This window comes from Bactrocera neohumeralis, chromosome 2 (assembly GCF_024586455.1).
Source record: "Bactrocera neohumeralis isolate Rockhampton chromosome 2, APGP_CSIRO_Bneo_wtdbg2-racon-allhic-juicebox.fasta_v2, whole genome shotgun sequence".
Classification (NCBI taxonomy): Eukaryota; Metazoa; Arthropoda; class Insecta; order Diptera; family Tephritidae; genus Bactrocera; species Bactrocera neohumeralis.
In genome coordinates this window covers 87,420,562-87,446,704 of record NC_065919.1, presented here as the reverse complement: position 1 = coordinate 87,446,704, position 26,143 = coordinate 87,420,562, and the positions used below count along the sequence as shown (strand labels likewise).

Here is a 26,143-nt window from a genome sequence, read left to right as displayed (position 1 = left end):
TGATTTGTTTTTACGATTCCGAGGGTATTGTACACCGAGAGTTCATCCCACCTGACCAAACGATTAATGCTGTGTTTTACCTTGGTGTTATGAAGCGTATTTTGTCACGCATTCGTCGTGCTCGACCACAATACCGTGAGGCAGGGTCCTGGCGCCTGTTGCACGATAATGCGCCGTGTCATCGGTCGACGCTTGTCACTGATTTTTTGACAAAAACTCCATATTAACCATTAATCATTCACCCTAATCACCTGATCTGGCACCCTGTGATTTTTACCTATTTGGAAAACTTCAATTGCCCATGAAAGGACACTGGTTTCAGGACATTTCAGCTATCCAAAAGGCGACGACCGATATTCTCAAGAGCATTCCGAAAAATGACCTTAAACACTCATTTGAAATGCTAATTGACCGGGCTAAGCGCTGCATTGAAGCACAAGGAAACTACTTTGAATAAAAAAATATAACTTTTGAGAAATATTAATTTTTTGTTGTTTTTTTTTAACAGTCCTGTTTCTTTTGCGACAGACCTTGTATATAGAAATATACACCCATCTGGGCCGTCTTGCATGACTCGTAACGATAATAGCAATTTTGACATCAGCACCAATTACAGCTGAGCGTAGCTTGTAGATTAATAACAAGTGCCAGCTATTAAGTATATTATGAGAGCATCCCAGTAGAAAAGCATTGACTTCTTCTATTCACATAACATGGACGAAGCTAGTCTTCAAAGTGATTTTTCTAAAGCCAATCGCCAAAATTGTTAACAATAAATGTTGGTTTATTACCGTTAGTTTATTTTTATTTTGTTATTTATATTTTTCTAACTAACATTTTAGAATGGTTTATTTACATTTATCTAATATCGAAATTAAAAATCTCTTCTCAGGCCCTCATCAAGAGTAAAGCCGCGCCTTAGTCATCCTTCTCGTCACTGCCCACAAGCTTTTGCAGTTCGTGATATTTGCGTATTGCGTTCTGAACAAAAACCGTAGCACGTCGCACACGTTCCGGTGTCATGCCCTCGGCTATCATGCGCCCCACACGTTCCGCATTGTCGCTCTTCAAATACTCAACAGCTGTAGTGGTGACATTACAAAGCGGTGTGAAGCTGCAGACAAATCTGGACAGCGCGCCGCCAAAGAATATCATGCCGATCGCACCGAGAACAGTGGCAACGACGCGAAACAAAGCCGACATCATCATCACCGAGAAGAGGTTCGTCAAATAGGTGAAGGGACTTAGAAGTGAGTTGCTGTTGCTATTATTCGTAGCTTCAACAGCTGTAGTAGCCGTAGGCACTAAATAGCCTTCATAGCCAGTCTGCACGACATATGGACCTGGATAGATGGGGCCAGTGCCAGGTGGTGGTGGAGGAGGCGCAGCTGCCGCATAGCCGATGGGCGCCGGATAGGCCGCATAACCGGGATAGGCAGCACCAAATTGACTAATATACTGTTGAATGGCCTCGGGTGTCAGAAAGCCGGCATACATCGGGGTTGCCGCATCACCATTCGCGCTGCCCGCATTCACCTAAAATGAATTGAAATGATGTGAGTATTGAAGTTGATTTCAGAATTATTCTACAATAACAACATACCGCCGGAAGAGTTTGTGGTTTTTGTTCGCTGGCAGCAGCCTCAAGTTCAGTCTCATTTGCGGGCGTTTGATGCTCATCCCCAGGGCTTGGCGCTTCGGCTACATTTGTGTCGACGACTTCAACTTGTGGCGTCGGCGCATTCGTTACTGCATCTAGTGGCACTGCGTGCGAACTTCCTAGGCCCAGCAGGATTATGAGCGCGAAGCACTTCAGCAATCTGGAAGGTGTCATCTCTCAGCAATCGTTCAAAGTGTTATGCTCTTAAAGTTGTACTGCTTCTGACGTATCAAAGCGACTGATCGCCTCTGAACTGCACTACGTCTATTTATTAACTTGAATAGCCAGGCTGTAAGGACCCGCTACATCGACAACACATATTTAGCACACGAGACTGGAAATATCCGCTTGTACTTTCGGGTATTCTCATTTATACCTAATTTCCAAGGTTTCGCTGCAATTCATTATGATCCGCCGCCAGACGCGTTTGCATTTCCCCAGACTAATCCGGTTCACGTTTCTGCTTACCTTCGGTTTTTAGATTAACAAATTCAAATTTTCCAAATTTACTCCAATTTGTGCCTGACTGCAACAACAACTTATTTTCCTGGTAGTATCTCTATTTGTATGGTGCCAGGTTCTTGCTGCGAGTCTCCTTTCTTATCGCCGCACAGGTAAACTGCAAATATGCGCATGCGCAGACGGTAACGAAGACAATGCAAATGTTTTCGCAAAAGGTCTAAATGAAATTCCATGAAAGTGCTCAAACAGTGATGGCTGTTAATATTGGGACAGGTTTTACTCTAACGAAATTGTACCAGACATTAAATAGATAAAAACAGTTGGAAGTTTGAAAGCAAAACGTTTAAAGGAACAAATTAGTACCGAATAGCACAGTAAAAGGTCGATAAAAATTTTGAAAGATTGGTTGAAAATCTATTTTTTCTCTACTTCTTTTTATCACTTGTATATATATTAAATGAAACACATATATTCTGAAAAAATTTGAAAGAAAGACTTTTTGAACTAAAATATCATACGAAAACTGAATTTTCCGTGCCATCAACTATATCTTGGTGTTCTTTGGCTTTAAAGTATATCTCTGATTAGTGTATTTTTGATGTCACTGCCTCATTTGAGAAATTGCAATGTAATTGAATTATTAGCGTGTCATGTCTGGGGAATAATCCCATTCATATTAAACGATAGCGCTGTAATTAGTTTGCATTTAAATCAATTAACACTTCATTAATGGAAATTATGATTTTGCACAAAATGTACAGGGTGTCCAGAACAATGTTTGTAGTAAAAACTAAATTCCATTTCCACAAGACTAGACAAACGAGAAGATATACATACATACATACATATACATGCATATGTTTGTATGCTAGACTGATTCATATGAAGCCCTCTCTTCCATTGTTCAAAAGTGGAAGTGTCCTTGAAAGCCGAAGGATCGTAATCACTTCGTGATTTCTGACTACAGTCGATTAAATGATTGTGAAATGCATATAAAAATCGGTATTAATACACATCGTAGAAGTAACAGTAAAATGGCTAGACCACTTCTGAGCGATGACATGTACAATCACAAATGGATATCTGTAATGAACGCATTACTATCAAAGAATTCATTTCCCATAGTTATTAAATATGCTAAGTCATTGTGTACTTAAATACAAAAACAATAACAGTAATGTTGAAGTCAGGTAAACGACTAATAATGGAAATGAATAGCCGAGATAGCGAAATTCTAAGATTGATAGTCTTTAGCTGCCGCATTTTGTAGAGTACCAAACGGAGTGTATTTGTTCCTTCGCTCAAACTCTAAGAACTTTATAAAGGTTGATCCGGTTCCCTACTTTTTTAAAGCAAAAACACTGAAACTTCAAATTTAATTTGGAATGTTCATTATCATTCGAATGGACATTCTACGGCATTTATTTTTTAAAGATTATCTCTTTCAAATGTTGGCCGCTGCTACGTCTCAGTTGATTCATCCGTTGAGACCAATTTTCGATAACTCATTCGAGCATTTCGACTGGTAACTGGCGAATGACATGCCTGCTGTTTTTCTCCAAGACCTGAATCAAAGCGGGATTGCCCGCATAGACTTTAGATTTAACATATCTCCACAGGAAAAGGTCTAACAGTGTGATATGGATGCAAGTGGTTAATCGACCGGCCCAAAACGTGAAATTATCTGCTTACTGAAGTGTTCTCTCAATAAATCCATTGCTTGCTGTCGCTTGGGAAAGGCCGAGCAGCTTCAGTTCTTGCCCTAGCTGTATTCAATTTAAGATCCCAACGTAAAATGCGCCAAGTCGGTTGATACGTCAATCCAAGCTGGTTCGAATGGCGCCGAATCAACTCTCCACAGTCTTCGTGTACACTCTGAGCTACGGCTACTATATTTTCAACACTGTGTGCTGAACATGATCTATACGGCCGAATATTATCCAATAATGAATACTGGGTCTCAAAATGGGTGATGATGTTGCGAATAGTACGCTCAGTAGACCGATTATGTTGACCATAAGTTAAGCGAAGCGACATTTTTGAGATTTTTATATAACATACCCTGTTAAATATGCCCCGAGTTTGGAAAACTCAGTAGTAATATCAAAGCCCTTATATATGTACATATATTTATAAAAATAAGATAGGACTTCATTGGACAAAGCTGCCTTACAATTCGCTACATCAAAATGAAGCCCTTGTACGGATAAAGTTTATGCTTGATAAAATATCTTAACGAAATTTGGCACAAATTATTGTTCAAGACAACCCCTGCACATATTCTTCAAATCCATACAAGCTGATCGATCTCTCTCAATCAAATAAAGATCTTCAGAAAAGTTATTTTTTCCTTATAAATTCGATTTTAATGAGTTTTGTATCAAAGACTAGGGTAAAATATACATATATATGTATGTATGTATGTACATATATATACTATACATATGTAAGTATGTAGTTGCTCGAAGAAATCCATAAAAACTCGTTATATTCGGCAAGTGAAGCAAATGTTTTGGTTCCAACCAACTCAGTGAGTCTTTACTTACAAATAGTATGACATGTTGCCCTTCCATTATCTAAACGAACATCTACTTAAATACAGCAAGTATGTTTTCATGAAAGCAGTCTTTTTAATTCAGCTGCGATAATTACTTAAACTGTTTTATAAGCAAACAGTTACAATTAACAAGTACTATCACATGGGCGCACGTCTGGTACATAAATATGTATGTATATAAAAGCAAATACGCCAGACAGAGAAGTATCTAGTTGAAATCGAGACAATTCGGAACACATCATATTTGGATTAAAACGTGTTATAACAAGTAAGGAAGGGCTAAGTTCGGTTGCAACCGAACACATAAAGTGTTTGCAAGTGCTTGCAACTTGCAAAAATCAAAGCTGGAGAAATACTTTAATGTAGATGTAAACCCAATCATATAGTAGAGTAAAGTTAGTCGGATGTTCGAAAATCCTGATATTAGTTCTATGAGAGTTTTGCTCAAATTTAACTATTTTTGGCACAAAGATACACTGTTATGTGAAAAACACGCTCTCTTATTTCCACTGAGATAACTCACATATTGGCCGATATATGCGGTACAAAGTCACCCGGAAGTTCGAAAATCTTTATTTTAAGTATATGGGGACTAAGGGAAGTATTTTTGACATACAGACATACCAACATTAGAGAAGAATTATCTTTTAAATTTCAGTTATATATCATCAAACATTTACCGACATTTTCGATCAAAAACCAATTATAGGAACCCGGGTCTAAGTATTCGATACCAAGGGGCTTGAACAGGTTTTAAATAAATTTTGACCATAAAGTGGCACACTCTAAAAACATTATTAGTGAAAATTTTTATCCCGTTATATTAATTGCTTCTTGATATGTGTACTGGACACTGAACGAATTAAGTGGAATTTAAAATTGTGCTATATGGGCGTGGTTATTGTCCGATTTCGCTCATTTTCACAACGTGACATAGAAATACGAAAAAAATACACATACCAAATTTCAAAATCGGTCAGTCGGGTCTCGAGATATGGGATTTCAGCAAAATGTGGGCAGTGCCATGATCATCGTCCAATTTTCACACCGCTTCTCATAAAGCTCTCCCAGTTATTGATTTATCGCGCTTTTAGTAGTTTTCATCTGATTTCTTCTTCTCTTAATATTCGTGCTTAGTGAATTTGGTTGTTGTAGCTTACGTGGTTTAGGAGATATATACATTAAACTTATTAGAGGGTGGGGCCATGAACACTTTTTCAAAATTTTTTTCCCAAAGGTGCTCCTGGCTACTGCGATCCTAGTGCTTAGTTATGGCGCATTCTATGTTTTCGGTTAATGGCGATTTGTGAGCGGGGCAGTGGTCTGATTACGCCCATTTATGAACCTTTTTTTGTACAAAGGTACTAAGAAACCTGCATACCAAGTTTCATCAAAATATCTCAATTTTTACTCAAATTACAGCTTGCACGGACGGACAGACAGACAGTCAACCGGATTTCAAGTTTTCTTGTCAACCTGATCATTTATATATATATAATTCTATATCTATCTCGATTAGTTTTAGGTGAAACGTACAATCGTTAGGTGAACAAAGCTATAATACCCTGTAGCAACATGTTGCAAGAGTACAAAAAGTTCTCCAGAAATGTGTTTTTACTTCCCTTTATAAATATATTGTATTTCATATTAAACTAGTCTTTAGCTAATTTTTCATTTTATGTCAGAAGTCTGTGGATTGTCATCTCATGAGTCACCCATGCTTAAAACTTCTAGTTTCTTAATTCGAACAAAGTTAGCCTGTAGATTACTGGGGCTTGTATGGCCTTAGTTTTTCCGCATTTTAGCATTTTATGGCTTTTACTTCCCTGAACCTATCAGAAAAACGTCTGAGGTATATCGATTATAAAACAATTTATTAAACGTTTGAATAGATTACACTTAATTCTTATGATTAGAGTGAAATGACTATTTTGATATGTAGATATTTCTCTCCATCTCTTGCTTTGTAAACCCAAATTCTGCTCTTGATAGCACCATAAAGTGACTCATATAGTGCTTGAGTGCATTTCTGCTTACACAAATAGCTTCTTGAATTCCAAGCAACCTGCCCAGTTTTCGTCCCAACCCGGAAGCTGCTTACAATTCTCGTACCATCTGGCAACATTCGCATACTTGTTGAGGTTGAAATTCGCAACATCAAAGATGGATACCGATGCTAAAATAGATAAATCAGCCACGGACAATTGATCACCCGCCACATATTTGTTGCCTTCTAGAAAAGTGTTCAAGAGATCCATAGCAGTCTCCATATTTTTATACAGTTCAGGTGCCACTGGTTTCTTAAAAAAGAGTTGTGGATAGTAATAGTCTGCGAAGGATTTATACAAGGTGTCCATGTCGAAGTATAAGCGCTGATTGATGACAGCTCGCTTCTTGGGACACTTGGGATACAGTGAATCATCTCTGCCATATTCTTGCACCAAGTAAATCATAATCGCGCGTGATTCCCACAGCACAAAATCCTTGTCAACCAAAGTGGGCACGACTTTCTGTGGGTTGATCTTCGCGAAGTCGTTGCTCATATTTTCCCGCGCTAGCAAATCTAAGAATTTTTTATTCAATTCAATGCCGAGACTTTTGGCAGTGAGTAATACTGCATGGCATGGAGCAGAACCGGGGTAATAGTACAAGTCCATGTTGTTGAGTGAAGGGTTTTTAAGCTGGAATGAAGAAAGATTCATAAACTTTATATTATTGTCAGTGCTAAAACAAATAATAGTAAATGAATAACGATTACGCGTTCAGCACGACTCACTCAGGGTCAAAAATACTTTGAAACTAAAGTAATTTTTACAGCTAAACGCTTTATATTCAATATGTATTTGCATATTGTATAAATTTATAGTCTAAGCTGTAGACAATTATTTAGAGTGATATTGGAAACAACAACGCCAGGAGAGAAACAATTTACAATAACATATACAGTTACGGACAAAAAAATAGAATCATGCATGGAACTAATTTTCCGTTCTAAAAAAATATGAATTTGATTAAAATTCAACTAAATTACATTTTTATTACTTATTTCATATCAAGTGCTATTGGTAACAGTAAAAATATTGGAAAAAAACAATTAATAATTATTACAAAAACAAAGGTAAAAAATATATTTAAAAAATTCGAAGGACAAAAAAAAGAATCAAAATTTTTTGCATTTAAAAAAAATATTTTTTTAAGAGAACTAATAGAGGAAATTGTTAGTACATTGTAGTGTATTCTTTATCGTCTAATACAGATGAACATATTCTAGGCATAGACCTCATTAGGCTACCGAAAGTGTTCTGTGAAACAGAATACCAGGCCTTTGTACCTTCTCTCAGAATTCTTCCCTTTTTTCGGTTTAACGGGTGCAATATTTTCCTTAACAATTTCCGTAAGTTTTTGATGGGTTCCAAATCTGGTGATTACTCTGACCAAGCCATAACGCTAACATCATGATCTGAAAACCATTTTTTGCAAGACCCGAAGTATGTTTCGGGTCGCTCTCTTGTTGGAATTGCCAAATTCTAAGACGAATTCCATTCAGCATATGGGAGTATGACCTTTTTTAAAACTTTATATATGTATACGTTCCATTTTTTCTTGTATCCAAAAAATATGTAGGTCCCGCACCACAATATGAGAAACAATCCTAAACCATTATATTGCCGCCAAGGGGTTTGAAGGACCTAGTCGTGTAGCGGGCGCACATTTCTTTGTTTTTTGGACATTGGACTCATTGCCTGTCGTATTAATTTTGCATTCAGACCATAAAATGTCGAACCATTTTCTTTTTAATTTTCACCTTTCGGGACCATGTGCCAAAGCAATTTTTCTCCACAAGTCGTCTTCTTACTGTTCTTGATGAAATTTTTGCACATAATTCTCATTGAATGGCTGCAGAGGCCTCAAACGGAACGACTTCCGCTGTCATGTTTTTGTGGTCGGCCTATATTTTCCACCTTTTTTCGGAAATTTTAAGACATCAGACACGAATGTTTGAGACATATTCCATATGTTTGCAATTTGCCTTTACGCGTGATCCATTCCTTGCAAATTTTGCACGCTATTTACACTTTTTAAATTACAGTTAATTATAAAACTCGACAATGCAATATTTTCCTCTTTTTTAAAAGTACTTATTATTGGCTTTGTTATTATCCAGAAAATGAAAAATTTAAGAAAAATTATACCATTGTGTCAAAGCAAAGCCTTTGATTATATTTTATTGTCCCTAACTGTAAGAGAAATATATCGAAAAAATATATATATAACTCCGAAACAGCCTTTATAATTAAACCTTTCACTCATTTTTCTTTAAACACCCCACTTTTTGCACCACTTTTTTCTTCAATTAAAATCTTTTGTAGAGATAAACAATATCAATAACCAGATTTGTTTGGAAGATTTTCCCAAAAGGGTATATCCACTTGTAATTTTGAAAAACTCGAAACTTTTTTTTTGCATATTTTGAATGCATATATATTCGAAAATATTGTTTATAAATTTCAAAGTAATCCGGTAAATAGTTTCAGAGTAATGAGCGTATTTGTAAAGACGTCTCCGAGCGTTTGAAAGTAGTCATAACCGTAATCCGGAGTAGCAGCAAAACTTTAAATGCGTTTTTCTCGAAACGATCTTTTCAAAGTCGGTGAAGAATATTTCTCCGAAACGGCTTAACCGATTGACTTGAAATTTTGACAAGATCTTCTAAGATACTTTTGTCAGATAATGAATCGAAGATATAAAGTTTCGGATGAAAAGTCCGAATTTTTATATAATCCTTTTGGTTTTAGTTCAGATAATTTGGATCAAAGATATCTTCCTCACCACCAAACAGCTTTTTGTCGAGGACTTTCAGGAGATCTTCTACAGGAACGACGAAATTTTTATTAATAAAATATGAACTCTTAGAATACGTAAATTCGTTAAATGTTCATATATTTATTAGGTGATTAGCACACTTGAATATTACGGCCTCAGAATTCAAGTTCCATATATTGTTGCTCCAGGGTTTGTCAAGTTAACTAATAATACATTTTCTTTATTCAATCGGCATAAGTAATTTTTTTACAGTTAGTTATAAGCGAAAGAATGTATGTACATACATATGTCGTGACTTCTTTTAATAAAAACTGACTTGTGTACTTAATTGTAACCGCACTGCCCGCAACAACTAATAAAACTGATACTGTTCAGACAATTGAAAACTTTCAAAGCTGCTTTCGATTCGTAAAACTTAGATTTACATTAGTGTGGGTCAAAAAAAAACAAGTATTCTTTTTTCACTTGAAAAAAAGTTTACCTTAAAACCGTTTATCAAACTGCAACTGTTAACAACTTTTAAACTGTTAGGTTTACGAAAAAATTGTGAGAGACCTTTTTGTAGAGCATTCAATTACCTACAAAACCTATGTATGCAACGAGTTGTAGCAAACTAGACTTGTATTTTGCTATCTGATAATATAAATAAAACATAAAACGAAGGACCTTCCCAGATATTAAGAGCTAATACTTGGAGAGACTTTATTAGAGGTGTCTAAGAACATATTGTTTAGAGCACCAAGCGAAATTTTTTTTGCGCACCCTATTGAACATAAAGTACTTTCAAACATGAATATTCATATGAATACTCCTAAAATTTATCATTCAATGTTGATTTCCAATTACAGATCTACAATGAATTGATTTCAATCTTAAGCTCACACTTAGTAATCTAGAACACAAACTGAATATTTACTTATCTCTACAAAAATTTTCAATTTTAAGCTCACACATCAGTAATCAGAACACAAACTGTGACTTTTATTCACTTATCTCTGATAATAAAAATCAAAAATTTTCAATTTTATCTAAAAAAGCTTTAAAATTCATTTTCGCTTTGTTAAAATTGTGAAATCGCTTTCTGGAACGAACAGCAGTTGATAAGTTTCATTTTGACTCATAGCAACTACTTATCATTATGCTGATAAGACGAATCTCATTTAACACGCCTCCGAACGCATTTGACGTATTTGAAATTTTACCTCGCAGGGGTCACCTGCCATTAGATACTTAACTTTTTTCGTTCGCTAGCGGAGTTCCAGTTCCAAGGCCAATTTGATAAGATTGAATTAAAACATGATAACAATGGTCTATAGTAGATCAGTTACCCACATAACCCTTCTCAATCTTAATTTCGTTGTTCACCAAAAATAAAAATAGGTCGCTTAATTTTTTTCAATTAAATATTTATTACAAACATACATATGTGCAGAAATCACTTAAAATATATTTTACACAAAACGTAAATTCCATACAATAACAGCATTGACAATCAGCTTTTCTGGAGCATTTAGTCCAGGAATTTCTTGAATTCCAAGCAACCTTCCCAGTTATCTTCCCAGCCTGGAAGTTTCTTAGCATTTTCGTACCATCTGGCAACATTGGCATACTTGCTGAAGTCGAATTTTAAAACATCGAAGGTTGATACTGAAGCTAAAATAGCCAAATCTGCCACGGTCAATTGATCGCCAGCCACGTAGTTGTTACCCTCTAGGAAAGTATTCAGGAAGTCGAAAGCGACTTCAATCTTCTTGTATAGCTCTGGATCAGCTGGCTGCTTGGCGAAGATTTGTGGGTAGTAGTAGTCCGCGAGAGACTTGTATAGCGTACCCATGTCGAAGTATAAGCGCTGATTAACTACAGCTTGCTTCTTGGGGCACTTAGGGAACAAGGCATCGTCCTTGCCGTATTTCTCGACCAAGTACACAAGAATGGCACGAGACTCCCACAAAGCGAAGCCATCGTCCACCAAGGTGGGAATAGTGTGCTGCGGATTAATCTTAATGAACTCTGGTGTCAAATGCTCACCAGCCATCAAATTCAATAACTTCTTATTCAATTCGATGCCGAGATTCTTGGCAGTCAAGAGTACTGAACGGCATGGTGCGGAACCGGGTAAGTAATAGAAATCCATAGTGTTAGATAGCGTTTAATCTGTTGGGAATAAAATAAAATGTACTTTAGTAAATTCTGTTACGTTGCGTCATTGGATGTTTGGGCAAACAAATAAGGGCACCGGTTTTGCAACACTGTTGTTTTCCTGCATATACATAGCTAGCCGACACTTCTGCTGCAAAATGTTTGCATCAAATATGGGTAGTCGAAAAAATCTTTTCGTATTCCTAATCAAATTTCAACTTATTTTTTTTTTATATTTATAATAATTAATAAATAAACAAATATGTACCGACCACTTTTTTCCGCTCGAGACATTATACCATCAGTGTAAAACTTTCATCAGAGTAAATCGAAATTTCAAAATTTCGAAATTTCCAGAAATTTCCAGAACGGAAGTGAACGAACTGATATAGAATCGTCTCCGTAAACTTCACAAATTTCGTTTGTGGCTTGCGTTTTATTCTTCCCTTTTTTGTACAAAAATTTGAAAATATAGCGAATTTCTTCATTATTTTCACTCATTTTTGAGCAGCTGTAACTTTTTTTCAACTTCCCCGAATTTAATTTTTTTTTTGGCTAAATGAAGCTTAAAATCTCACCTTTCTAGCACTATACGGTATGACACAATGTGATTGGTAGCACTGAAGATATATGACTGCAACGACATCTATTGACAAAATACGAAGAGACTTTTTCGACTAGCCAATATAATGCCTTGCTAGCTGTTACTAATGCACTTACTGAGACTCAGACATCCCGATTTATTAACTATTTTGCATCAGTTCTGTTAATTCATTTATTTACTACTAATTTATTCATTCTCTTTTGCAAAGTCTCTTCGTTTTATTAACAACCTCTCCCTCTCTACTAAATAAACATTTGACTGAATCCAATTGGAATCCGGCAGAATGGAATTTTCAAAGTAACAGTTGTTTGAAAACTTTTATGTATCATACTGATATTGACATATTTTAGTTATGTACATATATACATTTTTTATGTGTGTAAATATATATGACACATTGATTTCCATAAACTAAATTTGCATCTCTTTGAAAAAAGGGGCGCCAGATGGATAGAATTTTACACGAACAGTTGTAAGATGTGCCAAGACTCGACCTAGAATGTCAGCTATGGAGATTCGGAATGAACTTAACCTGGCCTGCGGTGTTCATACAGTAAGAAGACAAATCAATCTTAATTCGGGAATAACCTGCAACATGTGGAAGACGTGTCGAAAGTTGTCAAAAGTTTTTCTAATCAATATTGCACACAAATAAATATATTTCCATGTATGTACATACATATGTATGCCAAAGCAAAGCAGAAAATATTGAAATGCCAGCATTTTTCTGCCCCAGAACCAGCATTTAACGAATAAATTAAACTTGCAAAATTCTGACAGCGCTAAATGCCTTCATCCGCGCTAGTAGAGCAAAACGATAAATATTTTCTATGAACGTCAAACACTTATAATACAAAAATATATCAATTACTATGACATCACTGCACTTAACACTACTATACACACTCACTTTTTCTTTTTTGCAAAATTTGCTGAATTAGACACTCACAGCTGCAAGGCGAAAGCCAAAATGAAGTTGGTCAGGCAATTTGTTCTTTATAAAGCTTTTTCGCACCGGCAAAACAAAGTACTCACGCCGCGTCAACTTATATACTTAATTACATAATATACATTTAACCATGCATTGTATATAAATTTGAGAGCGCCAAGCAGACAACTTTTCAATAGCCCACACAATGTTGTATTTGCCGAGATTTACGACTGCATATGTATGTACATATCAGCAGTTGACGTATTGTCTTTAGTGATCTGCACCCTTTTGTTAAACGGGAATATTTTATGATCGGTTCTCATAAATCGGTTAAAATTGTGCCCCTCAGAACTGACTCTTTGAACTGCCTGTATAAGGAGTAAGTAGAGCTGTGAGTTGAACTTAACCAACTTCGTGTGTAACTAAGCATAAGCCAGGCATCGTCCGACCTTTAGAAGTAGTTGTCGAGGAAGTGCTTTCGGAATACTCGTTTTACTGCTGGGTGGCATGTTTGAGGATGGATTAGTGGCGCCGGTGTTTGATTCAACACAATTTATACACAATGTCACAGTTATTTGAAATGGATTTTATAAGAGACGTATACGAGCGCCTCGAAATGAGAGTAAAATATATTTACATGTACTCTAAGAATGTTGGAATTGGCATCTATTATTCTTTTATGTCACCGAGAGCAGACATTATACATAGGCACATGTGGCAGCTTGTTGGGCTAAAGGCTTGATTCATTGATGTTTGAAAGCTATGGTTTAAGCTTTTAGAACGTAAAATATACTTTATATGGGGCAGCAACAGGTGTAAAAATGAGTAGCAACAAATTCCCAAACATATGTATGTGCATACACTAATATTATTTTAAGTTCTTATGTACATAAATATATGTATATATGTATATACACATATCTGCATAAAGTAATGTGAACACATACTTATGTATCTAAAACGAACTAACTCACGGTAGGTTGTATATGAGTATATCTAAATGTAAGTGCATACATACATACATACATATGTGAGTCAGCAGTTCTCAAATGATATTTTTGGTAATGAGGGGGATTTTCTTTTTATTCCCAATATCTAGCGTTGTGTGGTCATATACTTCTTCTTCTTAATTGGCGGTCATATACACATTTGCTATATACATATATGTACATATGTACAAATTTATGCATATATTGAAATCTACATAAGTATAATGATATAAGCAAACGAGCACTTTTTGCGAATCCAACAGAATGAAATGCCTGGCTACAACTATCATAAAACATCAACAGACTTAGAGGGTGCCCCACACGAAAACTGTGACACTTAGAGCACTACTGAGAGCAAAAAATAGTAAGACTTCTTAATTTAAATAACGCGCGAAACCCCATTCGTCCAAATATTTTTTTTTCTAGGTTGGTATGACTGTCAGTGACATCTGTGTCATATCAAAATAATTACTAATGTTCAGTATACGCTTGTCTTTCTGAAGTAAATAAAGTGCATTCGATTCGAAGTGTTTTTTACGATTCGTGAAATTATTCACCAAAGAAGTTTCGTTAAGTTTTGTCTGCGGAATCAAATTTCTGTTGCCGAAACGTTCATAATATTGAAAAAGGCCTCCGGTGACAATTGTTTGTCGCGAGCAAGTGTTTTTGATTGATACAAATTATTCAAAGAAAGTCGAGAACGCGTTGACGACGAACCACGTTCAGTACGTCCATCAACACGTCAATAAAATAAAGGAATTGCTACTAGAGAATCGATGATTAACAGTCAGAGCTGTTACTGGAATCGTTGGAATATCGGAAGGATCAGTGAAAACCATTTTTAAAGATCGTTTGGGCATAAGAAAAGTTAATACATGATTGGTTTTTCTAAATTTTTTCGAAAAACAAAGTAACCTTAAAGACTGTGAAACAATGCCGACTACCAGGATGTTATGAAACGCATTATAACTGGCGATGAGTCATAGATTTTTACTCACAACCCAGAAACAGACAATCAATCGACCGAATATCGAAGAAAAGGTGAGCCGAAGTGAAAAAACTACATCAAAGCAGGTCAAAAATCAAGGTTATGTTGACAGTTTTCTTCGATAATCGAGGTTGCATACTACATTGATCCTCGTGAGTTTTTCGCCAAATTTTCAATCAACATCGCGCCGCAACCATCGTATTCGCCTGATTAACTCCGCGTGACTTCTGGCTATTTAGCAAACTCAAACGACGGGTTATGGTCGTAGAAAAATATCGTAGTGCAGTAGACGCTCGGAAATTAGAGCCACTTTGTTTTTGTGGTAGTTTTAATTTATGGACGGTTTTTTTAAAAACATAACAATTCAGTCCATTACATAACAATTATTAAAAAAACAAGTTAAAATTTCAGAAATTAATTAAAAATTGAGGATAAGGGATCAGTTCAAATTTTATTTTTGTTTGACATAAGTAAGTATAATCAGTAATAATGGGTTGTCAAAAAAGTCTTGCGGTATTTTTATTGATTTTTTTTATTGAAATTGAAATGAATTTTTGATGACTCATGCCCAGCTCTTGACCGATGCTACGGCTGCTACTACGCTGATCTCTTTCGACCAATTCAGCGATTTTATCGCAATTTTCGACGACATTCCTTCCGCAGCGTGGCGCATCTTCGACCACCTCTACACCAGAACGAAAACGTTGAAACCATCGTTGTGCGGTGGAAATGGAAACTGTATCGGGTCCATAAACTGCACAAATTTCATTGGCGGCTTGAGATGCATTTTTGCCTTTATCGTAGTAGTACTGTAAAATATGCCGTATTTTCTCTTTATTTTGCTCCATGTTTGCGATGCTATAACTCACAAACGACTTAAAAGAAACGACAATCAATCAAACGACGAATAAAACTAGAACTACGCGCTTTCAGCGCCAACTAGCGAAAATACCGCAAGACTTTTTTGACAACCTATTATTTGTTTGTTTTTTTGTTTCTTTAAATCCGATATAACAATATCGTTACGGAGGGCCAAAAGATTGGCCATGTGCTTACTGGAAGACAATTCACTCTTGTTGCAGCAATTTATTAAATTGTTAACGCTTTCAATAGCTATAGCATTTGAAATAACTGGTGTGTCATCAACAACATCGTCTTCACTGCTATCAGAAAACTCATCACCGCTACTTAGGTCATAACCAGTTCCGTCTTCAAACTCATCTTCATTCCATTTCTCGATGTCGTCAATACACATGAAACTGTTTGGATCAATTTCTGCTAAAAGAGTTTGATTTATTTGGAGAGCTTCATTGCAGTCCTCATTTTTGTTAAGCAACTGTGCTAGTGGCACATCATCATCGCTGTCGCATTGGTCAGAATCCCAATTTAACAACTTGGACCAAGAATTCCTCATCACTGTTTGGGTTATCTCATCCCAAGGTTGTTTCAAAAATATTATTGCCTTTTGGATGGAATGGGATTTTAACAAACTATTCAGTGCACCACCTTCGGCTATTATTTCAGCAAGTAACTTACTTACTTCTGTAAACAAGTTTTGTTAACTTTATGGGATTTTGATCCATTGGTTGCACAGCTGCTGTCACAAATTGGCGGCAAGAAATATGCAACTATGTATGTTGCCATCTTTGCTTTGAAGATGCTCAATTGGTGCATGCGCGGAGCAGTTATCAATAAACAAAAGAGCCTTCGGAGGCAAGTTATTTTTTTGAGAAAACTGGACGACCTGTAAACAAAAAAATATTTTAAAATTAAAGAAATTAAAAGCACAATTATTTCCTCTTACTTCATTAATAAATATCTTGGGAAACCAATCATGACAGATCCGAGACGTCATCCAAGCATTTTTGGAAAAGTTGTAATGAAGTGGATTATTAAAACCTTTGAAGCTTCTGGGATTTTTGGCTTCTCCAATAACTAAGGACACTAATTTGTGAGAGCCATCAGCATTTGAACCAAGTAAAATTGAAATTCGTGCTTTTTGAATTTTGTATCCCGGCGCACTTTTTTCGCAAGCAGAGACATATGTTTTATCTGGTAGGCAACGATAAAATAATCCGGTTTCCTCCACATTATATAATTGTGACTCCATTAACCCCATCTCAGTGAATTTTGCATGGAATCTGTGAATAAATGGAGTGATCGAGGCAATATCACTAGAAAGAATCTCGCCACCAATTTTTAAAAAAGGAATACCGTGTCGCTTTTTAAATTTACAAAATCATCCATCGCTTGCTCGGAATGCATTTTTATTTTTATCGGGGTATTCTTCACCAAAAATTTGTTTAGCTTTTTCCTTTAATATTGTTCCTGTCAATGTACACTTCCTTTCGCGTTGTTTTAAAAACCACTCATAAAGACGACTTTCCATTTTCGGATATTCGGCACTATGCATAGTTATATTTGATGCTTCCTTATAAGTGTTGGAAACAGCATTTAATATAGATGATCTATTTGACTTGATATAGCTGATGGCAGATTTGCTCACATTGAAATCTAGCGCTAGACGATTCCCTTGAACTCCTTTGTCCAGCTTTTCCAATATCTTTCTTTACTTTGGTTTCCAAAGATAAAGTGTTTTTTTACGTTTATTTGACATTTTTAGTAAGTTATTTTTAGTTTTCGGTAGAGTCTAGCAAAATATGTCCACGCGTATCAAATATCACATACGAATGACAAAAGCACCAAAAATATGGCAAAACAAAAACTAAAAAGGAATTAAATATATAAAACCAAGAATGGGAATTCTTGTGTTAAAAATTATAAAAAAACAAGAAAAACGTTAACTTCCACCGAAGCCTTCTTTCTGTTATTTACCTTTGCTCAGTAAAATAACCGAACCAAGAATTGGAATTCCATTGTGTTAAAAATAAAAAAAAATTTCTTGAATATCTTGTCAAAAGTGAAAGTTGTCCATACCTTGATTCAAGTTCAATTTCAGAGCGTTTTCAAAACGATATTTTAAAAACTGAGGGACTAGTTCGTATATAACAGACAGACAGACAGACAGACGGAAATAGGGAATTCCATTGTGTTCAAATATATTATAAAAAAACGATTCTCTCAAAATTTCGAAATTAGAACTTCAAGTTCTAAAACCTTTCAGAGAGCGTCAATGCAATGTGCAAAGATTAAAAACTCTGAAATTCTAAGTTTCTGGATGTTCTAACTTCTGAGAGTTCTAATTTGTGAGCGTCTACTGTATAGAAAAATTCATTATAGAGGAGATCGTTATGAAGCGAAACATACTAAAATTGTTCTGCAATTTAATTCGTTGCACAGAAGTTCGACTATGAAAGAACATCCGTAAAATGTCCTGTTTTATACAATTTTGATGAAATATTAAATTTAGCGTTGTAGTTGTGCTCTTAACTTTAATTTTAAAGCGTTCGTGCATTGCGATTGTCCAAGAGTAAAGAATTTCCCTAGTTCAGTTAATGAAAATACTGGCTTACTGTATACACAATCATTGAAAACCCCTCAATATTACATAACATAGTCGAAATATTTGTACTCGTAGTATTATTGATTTTATACAATAATTAATTTGTATGGCCAGTTTTCTAAGTGTCTACCCAGTGGGTTTCGTTTCAACCAAACATAACCCTATTTGCCAGATTGCTTATGCGTCAAACCAAAAGATAACGAGTTTATTTCGTGGCAGGAAGAATCATAGAATTAGCATATATTTATTTTTGTTGTTGGTAATCCAGAAGACATACTTACATACATCCATGCAGACATACTATATTTATTTTACCTTCTCTAATTACATACATACATACATATATATGAGTGTATGCTACCCCCCAGTATATTGTCTTAAATTCTTCATTCTACCAGGGCTGGTTGCAAGTAGAGTACGCAAAAGTGTGGTGTACTTGTCACCAGGGTTAGATGTGCATATGTGTGTATGTACATATGTATGTTTGTATATATTTGCTCTTTTATTCCTATATGTGATTATGAATATTAAATAAGTGTTGAATATATGTATGTATGTATGCATGTAGACATATTCATATCTATGCATCTAGCATTTCATGTTTCAACTCACCGTACATTGCACATACATACATATGTATGTACATAAATTTAAAGTTTCTTTTGAAATTTTTTGTACGTATAATATTTATTTGTATATGCAATATTTTATGACCTACAACAACAAAATATTTCCTTACCTTAAACCTGATTTTTTGTTTTGTTTACTAACAGCTTCTGCCTTACATTTTTCATTCTTGCTCGCTCAGAGAGCGTATTTGCATAGTCGTGACGTCACCGCTCAACTACTCTCGAGAACAATGTACATCAAAGCATGCATGCATTCAGCAGCATCTCTTCTCAGTTTCTCTGTTCTTGTTGAGAGTGTTTATAATATAAGTGTTTGGTATATGTATATACATACATGCAAATATTTTTACATATGTATGTATATATACGAGGGGAGCTCAATTTCTATTTTCAAAATACATCACCATGTTTATCGAAGTCAAAAATTGTGCGGTTCTTTTCTTGAGGCCAATCTAAGTTACTCCAAGTTGAGCAGATTTGGTTTTACTTTCATTATTCTTATTAATTCAAACGTTTTTTCCTGAAAAAGCATGAGCAGTTTTAATGCTTATATTCTTGCGGTTCTGTGAAGACGCCGAACAAGTATTAAGGTCCATTCACATATGTACATACAACTTTCATCGCTTTGAGTGACAGATCATAATAAAACAAGAAAGCGCAGTATGCCACAATAAAAGTTTTGCTTTCTGTGTGTCTCTCCAATAATAATGGCGACTGTTGCTTGGCAAGTGATGACAGATGTCAAACTCTTGCTTTAATTCTAAAATTAGTAAACAAAAAAATAAATGCAAAATGAATGAATTTATAAATAATAAAAAAATATTGATTTAATTATACAAATTCTTCCCTTTCAGCAGCCAACTTTACTTCGTAACGTGCTGTCAAAATCGAATTTTGCACGCTCAGCGTTGCCAATGGGTTTATTTAGGTATGCGCATGAGCAATTTTTGTTAACAATTTGCCGCTACCGCTTTTATTTAGGGACAGCACTTACTTGGCTTTATGAACGCACTTAAAAAAGAGCATCATCGTACTCAAAAGCGTACATCGAACTGTTTGTTTGTAAATATCAAACCTCCACGTGCCTCAAATAAATTACTCCTTTAGTCTTTTTCAAACCCTACAAAAATGTGTTGGTGTTGCGGCAACCCTGCAGCGCGACTGGCTTAATTGCATTCACCTGAGTGGCATTGCAACGTAGAACCATTCAGTATTTGTCAAATATCAAAAGTGTTAGGTTTTGCTTTTGTCTCCCAGTGTCGCCGTTGCTTTGTTGTATATAAAAATATAAAGAGATGTTGAAGCCCAGTAGTGATAACCCACCAAACCCGGTACGGAATATACATAACATTTAATTATTTATAGTTAAATTATAGTGTTATAATTAAATTCTTAAATTTAATTTAATTTAAGAATTTGTTAAGTGAGGAAAATGGTGAAAACGGCATTGCAAAAGTTGAAAAACTATCAACGGAGAGAATTATCCACACACGAAGATCGTGTACCTGCACTTGCCGACGCATTTGTTTACGAATCTCTGCTCAAAATGTACATACATACTTATGTGCTGAGTGAGATTAAACTTATGAAGTTGAGATATTAATTTGTTCCAGAGAACTGTTTGTTCTGTGCTCTTGCTTAAATTTTAAAGTGTCATGAATAAAAAATTTGTTATACCCGCCGCTCTTAATAACACCATTAACAAAATAACATGGCGATCTGACAGTGAATAAACGGAAATAATCCTTTACAAAATGGCTTTCTATACATACATATATACACACATACATACATAATTCCCTACCGCTAACCTAACAGCTTATCCTTAAGGGCTCTTTTCTTCGACGCTAGCAATATTGTGTGATTTTCTTTTGGAAAATTCTATTAACTTTTATTTCTATCGTCAGAGTATATCTCACATTGATAACAAGGCAGTTTCATGATGCAGTTACAAGAATATAGGGGTTGGGCATGTTGTGTTGGTGCTTCGTGAATTTATAGGCCTGACAGACAAGCAAAATTAATACGCATTAAGCAACGCTAATGCGCATTGAAATTTTATGGTGACAGACGGCATACTTGTGCATTTAGACAGCTGATTGTGACATTTGTCTATTTATTAAAAAAAAAAGTGAAGTAAAAATGAATAAGAGAAATTATTAATAGAAATTTTGGTAAAATCAATATAAATTTAACGAAAAAATACGTTTATTATTAACTACGTTCAAAGATAATAGAGTGAAATTAAAAGCAATAATTGATTGTGATGCGAAAAAAGTATGCGAAAAAGTTAAGAATATTAGAAAAATGGATAGAAAACTGTGCGTTGTTTATTTTCTGCCATCTAAAATATTAAAATTTGTTTTTGTTAATGTACTTGCACATAATTTAATTAGCAATATAAAACTGCTTATCTTTGATGCGGTAAACGCAAAAGAGGCGGCAGACTTCAAGCGACATCTGTCAAAAAATAGCAAAAATCGGCCATTTTTGAGCAGTGTTGCCTACTCAAAATTGGTAAATTCAGCTAAATGCACGAAATTCTTGTGCATTACAAATTTGCATTAACATGGGTCAAATGCGCAAGCAAATGTAAAATAAGCCCGCTAATGCAAATTAACGCTGTCGTCTGTCAGGGCTATTAACAATATCAGCTGTTCGTTGATGTCACTGGTGAGGTGACTGCGTATGTTTGTTTGTTGTTGTTCTCAGAACTTGACTTTTCAGCTTTGTTTACAAAAATGGCGTTTTGTGCTTTTCTTTTCAATGCTCTCAGAGAGAAAGTTGTAACAGTGACGTCATATTAAATTCGAGTTCAGACGAAGAAACTTTTGTTGCTCATTAGCGGTAACTTTTCTCAAGGCGTTGACCATTGCGTTCAATTTCTGCTTGCCCTTTCACTGCATTGGTTATTCGTGATCATTTCGCCTCATTTTCAACTAATATCGTGCTTCGTGTACCTTCTGGCTATTCAGCAAATTCACATGACCATTCCGAGGACACCGTTCTGACACAATTACGGATATAAAAGCTGAATCGGAGAAGACTTTGATGGCCAACACGACGGAGGATTTTTGCAAATGCTATAAGGAGATGAAATGGATAAAAATTTGTGGAAATTCACCTTTCAATTTGATCACAGTAGTATATATGATAAAATGCAAATATCTGAACATATGTCTTTTTGACTTTGTTCCCTTGAAAACTAACGCCATTGAAACGTTTTCATATATTTCGAAATGAAAAGAAATGCAGAACTATGTCGCGGCGATCTCTTACGAACAAGAACACATAGCATGTTACCCAAGCACGAGCGGCCCGTTGTCTCGCTCGCCACAAACTACTAGTTTCGGCAACAAAAAGCTTCCTGTGTGAACTAGCATACATTCGTTTGTTCTCTGAGAGTATTTGCTAACAACATACATATGTTGTAATATGGTGATGGGAGAGTAAAATACTTTTGAAATGCAGAGTTTCGTAAAGTGATTGCAGCGGCAGTTGCACTTTGCATGTAAAGTGAGTTGCAAAAGTGAAAATTTACTTTCGAAAAGCTGCTTATTATTACACCGCGAGAAATTTTTTCTCAGGACAGTTTTAGGGAATTTTAACTACCACATTTTTCTATATTTTCAAAACAAAAAATATTTGAACAATAAAGTGAAATGTGTGAAAAGAGTCTACGAGCTATCTGACTTCACTTTACGGCCATAAAAGCGGAAATATATATACATACATACTAAACATTCATTATTATTTTTAAACAGCAAACGTTTAATTCATAGTTCCATCGTTACAATGCACCTATTTTAATTGTTTTTTTTTTCAGTTCCTTCTAAGTTCGGTGAAAAAAAGGAAGGATAACCGAGATAAAAAAGTAAAAATATTAAACGGCGGTCCTGAGATACTTTCAGCAATAGGATCCAACAAAACCCTGTTCCACGTTTCAAGATTGGTCATCAACGTTTGGCAGTGCTATGACGCGCAACATCTTATCGATGTAACATTCAAATTGTCCAATCCACCGCTTTTGTAAGTTCCATTGAATATATGTCCATAAGTTTTCCAAAAAGTATATTAATTGCATCATTTGAATTTCAACAGAGTTCCTGCGCACCGCTTGATATTGACAGCGGCAAGTCCATACTTTAGAAATCTCTTCCTAGATGAAGAGAACAATAAACCCGTTATCGAGATAGATGATATTGATAGTGACACCTTTGAGCGGCTGGTGGCATTTTGCTATACGGGCACATCACTAATAACCGAGGACAATGCGGAAAGAATACTGAAAGGTGCAATGATAATGCAGTTGGAGGATGTGGTTGAGCTTTGTGTTGATTTCCTTTTGGAGAACGTATCCATATTTACACTAGAGCGGTTATATGAGTTAGAGCATGAGACACAATGTGATTGGCTAGCGAAAAAAATGCAGGAATACGAAATAAATAATTTCTGTAAGGTAAATATGTGGCATATTACAAAATCTTCCCTAAAACGATATATAGTTGAAATGAAACTTGTAAAACTATAACACGCACCATTTTTGTTTTTTTTTTTAGATTTCTCGAGACCCCGTTTTTTTAAGGTTCAGCGCAAAAAGATTGAAAGCGCTTGTGGAAAGTGATAATTTGAATGTGAACAGTGAGGAGGATGTCCTTGACGCAGTTGAGCGTTGGTTTAACCACAAAGTTCCTGATCGCAGAAGCTCGCTGCCAGAGTTGATGTCTTGCTTACGTCTTACCAACTTCGATGTAACGCTTTTGCTGACACGAGTTAAACCGTTGCCTGGTTGCGAGACATTGGCCTATAAAGTTATGTCGTGGATATGTGAACCCTTGTCGCGTACAATGATATATTTACGATACATCGAACCCCGCGAAGGACAGAGTGGTAATTGGAGAACAAAAGCGTTGATGGCCTTACAAACAGACGTAAGTAACAGTAAAAGTTATTAACATTGACAGGAAGGAGTTCTTGTAGCATTACTGAAGTGAAATTTCTGCCGATACTGTAGTATGATAGATTGACTGCAAGGCGTGACTTAAGTTGTGCGACGAAATTCCGTCAATTTTTTAATGATTTTAGTTTAGCAATCGTATAGTTCCGAATTTGAGAAACCCTACAAAATGAATTTGCACGATTTCGTTCAAATCCAATTTTCCGAATGGATTTTCGTAAATGATGTACAATAATTAATTTTAATTTTCCCACAGTGCGCGGACTCAAATCACGGTTACATATATCGCTTCAACCAGAGAAAAGATACCTGGGTGCAGTGGGATAAAATCACAATAAACGCTATGAATTTCGAAACAATTCTTGTGGAGGATGATTTATATTTCATTGGAGGTAAAATAGACCACGAAGCGATAAAGGACGTAAATAGATGGAATTTGAGCAGGAAAACTTGGAAACGTTTGCCCGACATGCATAAAGCCCGATACTGGTCCAGTGTTACAGAATTGGATGAAAAGATCTATGTGATGGGTGGACTGGCGAATCTGGACAAAGTCTCACAATCGGTGGAAGTGTAAGTACAATTGTAGTTATACTGCTTTTTTCCTCAGTTTCGGTATGCAATTTTCGAACATTATTGGTTTGAAATTTTTTGCTTGAAAACAAGTACATAAATATCAAGGGTTTTTTTGTTTCATTTAGATATACGAAAACATACGGTTGGAAGGAAGTATGTGGACTGATTACGCCACGTTATGGCGCCCGTGCGGTGACTCTAAATGGCAAAATTTACTTAATTGGGGGCCACGGCGAAGGCGATTTAAAAGCTGTTGAAAGCTATGATCCCAATACGGATAAGTGGACCGCATGTGCACCTTTACTTAGAGAGCACTATTTGCCTGGCGTAAGTTGAGAGTGAAATTGAAAATTTTGTATTTGCATTGCTAACTCATCCATTGCCTCTTCATGTTGTAGGTGGCTGTACACAATCGACACATTTATGTAATAGGTGGTTGGACCCCGAGTCAAAATGAGATCGTAGAACGCTACGATGTTCAGACCGACAAATGGACTAAGGTAAATTCCGGCATTTTTTATTTCGAACATTTCGACGAAAACATTTCAAACATTGCCTTTATTAACAGATTTGCTCTTTGGCGAATGGCCGTTGGGGCTTGGGCTGCATTTTTATAGACCAACAACTTTGGGCCGTTGGCGGCGGTTCCAAATCGTCTTACACAAATAATGTGTCAGTTTACGATATGAAAAAGGATAAATGGTCTGAGGCTAAAGCACTGCCTAAGGCTGGAATATATTACAGTTTTACAGTCTCAACCACGTTTTTGGCGGAAGAGGCAAAAGTTAAGGAATTGAGAGAAATTTACGAAAAAGAAAATATGAAGGAAAAGGAATTAACGAAATTAAAAGAACTACAGAACAAAAAGGAATGAAGGAAATGGAAGAAATAGCGGAATTGAAAGAAATAATGAAGACAAAGCAATGAAGAAAAAGAAAGAAGTGAAGAAAATTAAGGAAAACAAAATAAATTAGGAAAGATAAAGAAGACTATGAACTGAAACACTGGACTACTGTACCTAAGCTGCCAAATGTGGAACTTTATTTATTAAATAGAACAAATATGCTCCATACTTTCTATAGATTTACCAGAATTTTTTACTTTAATAAATTAAGAAACTGAAAAATTATACTTTTAAATAAATTTATTTGTTTGATGTGTAGATTAGAGATCAAGGAGCGTTAGTAGTAATCTCAGGCAATAATATAACAAACTGTCCTTTGAAATAAGTGAGAGAATTTTACACAATAAATATTTCGTATAAAACCATACAATAAACAAGTCTCTTTGGACTTGCTGGATTGTGCGAATTCCGATCCCACATTCAGGGAGAGCATTACAACTGCCGATGAGACATAGGTGTA

The 26,143-nt window shown here is 35.6% G+C and overlaps 4 protein-coding genes and 1 long non-coding RNA gene across 8 annotated transcripts; 2 read left to right on the top strand and 3 right to left on the bottom strand.

Moving 5' to 3' along the window:
• Positions 1 to 769: 769 nt before the first annotated feature.
• On the bottom strand, positions 770 to 2,318 carry LOC126767258 (uncharacterized). Its single transcript, XM_050484824.1, has 2 exons — positions 1,604 to 2,318; positions 770 to 1,536 (listed from the first exon to the last, which is right to left on the bottom strand). The coding sequence occupies exons 1-2, from the start codon at positions 1,832 to 1,834 to the stop codon at positions 919 to 921; spliced, it is 849 nt and encodes a 282-aa protein (XP_050340781.1). The 5' UTR covers positions 1,835 to 2,318; the 3' UTR covers positions 770 to 918.
• A 2,070-nt stretch (positions 2,319 to 4,388) lies between these two features.
• On the top strand, positions 4,389 to 6,283 carry LOC126767267 (uncharacterized). The gene is made up of 3 exons (XR_007669046.1): positions 4,389 to 4,947; positions 5,917 to 6,040; positions 6,102 to 6,283. It is a non-coding gene; the product is annotated as an uncharacterized LOC126767267 (long non-coding RNA).
• Positions 6,284 to 6,534: 251 nt separating this feature from the next.
• Positions 6,535 to 13,255, bottom strand: LOC126753841 (glutathione S-transferase 1-1-like). Of its 4 annotated transcripts, none has more exons than XM_050465582.1 (2): positions 13,157 to 13,255; positions 6,535 to 7,360 (listed from the first exon to the last, which is right to left on the bottom strand). In XM_050465582.1, exon 2 carries the CDS (start codon positions 7,334 to 7,336, stop codon positions 6,713 to 6,715), a length of 624 nt encoding a protein of 207 aa, XP_050321539.1. In that variant the 5' UTR covers positions 7,337 to 7,360; positions 13,157 to 13,255; the 3' UTR covers positions 6,535 to 6,712. The 4 variants fall into 4 exon arrangements, with proteins under 4 accessions (XP_050321539.1, XP_050321533.1, XP_050321523.1 ...); XM_050465576.1 differs by lacking the exon at positions 13,157 to 13,255 and adding an exon at positions 9,788 to 9,865; XM_050465566.1 differs by lacking the exon at positions 13,157 to 13,255 and adding an exon at positions 9,510 to 9,813.
• On the bottom strand, positions 10,889 to 13,256 carry LOC126753832 (glutathione S-transferase 1-1-like). Its single transcript, XM_050465555.1, has 2 exons — positions 13,157 to 13,256; positions 10,889 to 11,657 (listed from the first exon to the last, which is right to left on the bottom strand). The coding sequence occupies exon 2, from the start codon at positions 11,635 to 11,637 to the stop codon at positions 11,014 to 11,016; it is 624 nt and encodes a 207-aa protein (XP_050321512.1). The 5' UTR covers positions 11,638 to 11,657; positions 13,157 to 13,256; the 3' UTR covers positions 10,889 to 11,013.
• A 7,214-nt stretch (positions 13,257 to 20,470) lies between these two features.
• On the top strand, positions 20,471 to 25,908 carry LOC126755137 (kelch-like protein 40b). Its single transcript, XM_050467499.1, has 8 exons — positions 20,471 to 20,577; positions 23,073 to 23,275; positions 23,348 to 23,705; positions 23,806 to 24,177; positions 24,460 to 24,776; positions 24,905 to 25,106; positions 25,178 to 25,279; positions 25,348 to 25,908. The coding sequence occupies exons 1-8, from the start codon at positions 20,542 to 20,544 to the stop codon at positions 25,651 to 25,653; spliced, it is 1,896 nt and encodes a 631-aa protein (XP_050323456.1). The 5' UTR covers positions 20,471 to 20,541; the 3' UTR covers positions 25,654 to 25,908.
• The last annotated feature ends 235 nt before the right edge of the window (positions 25,909 to 26,143 follow it).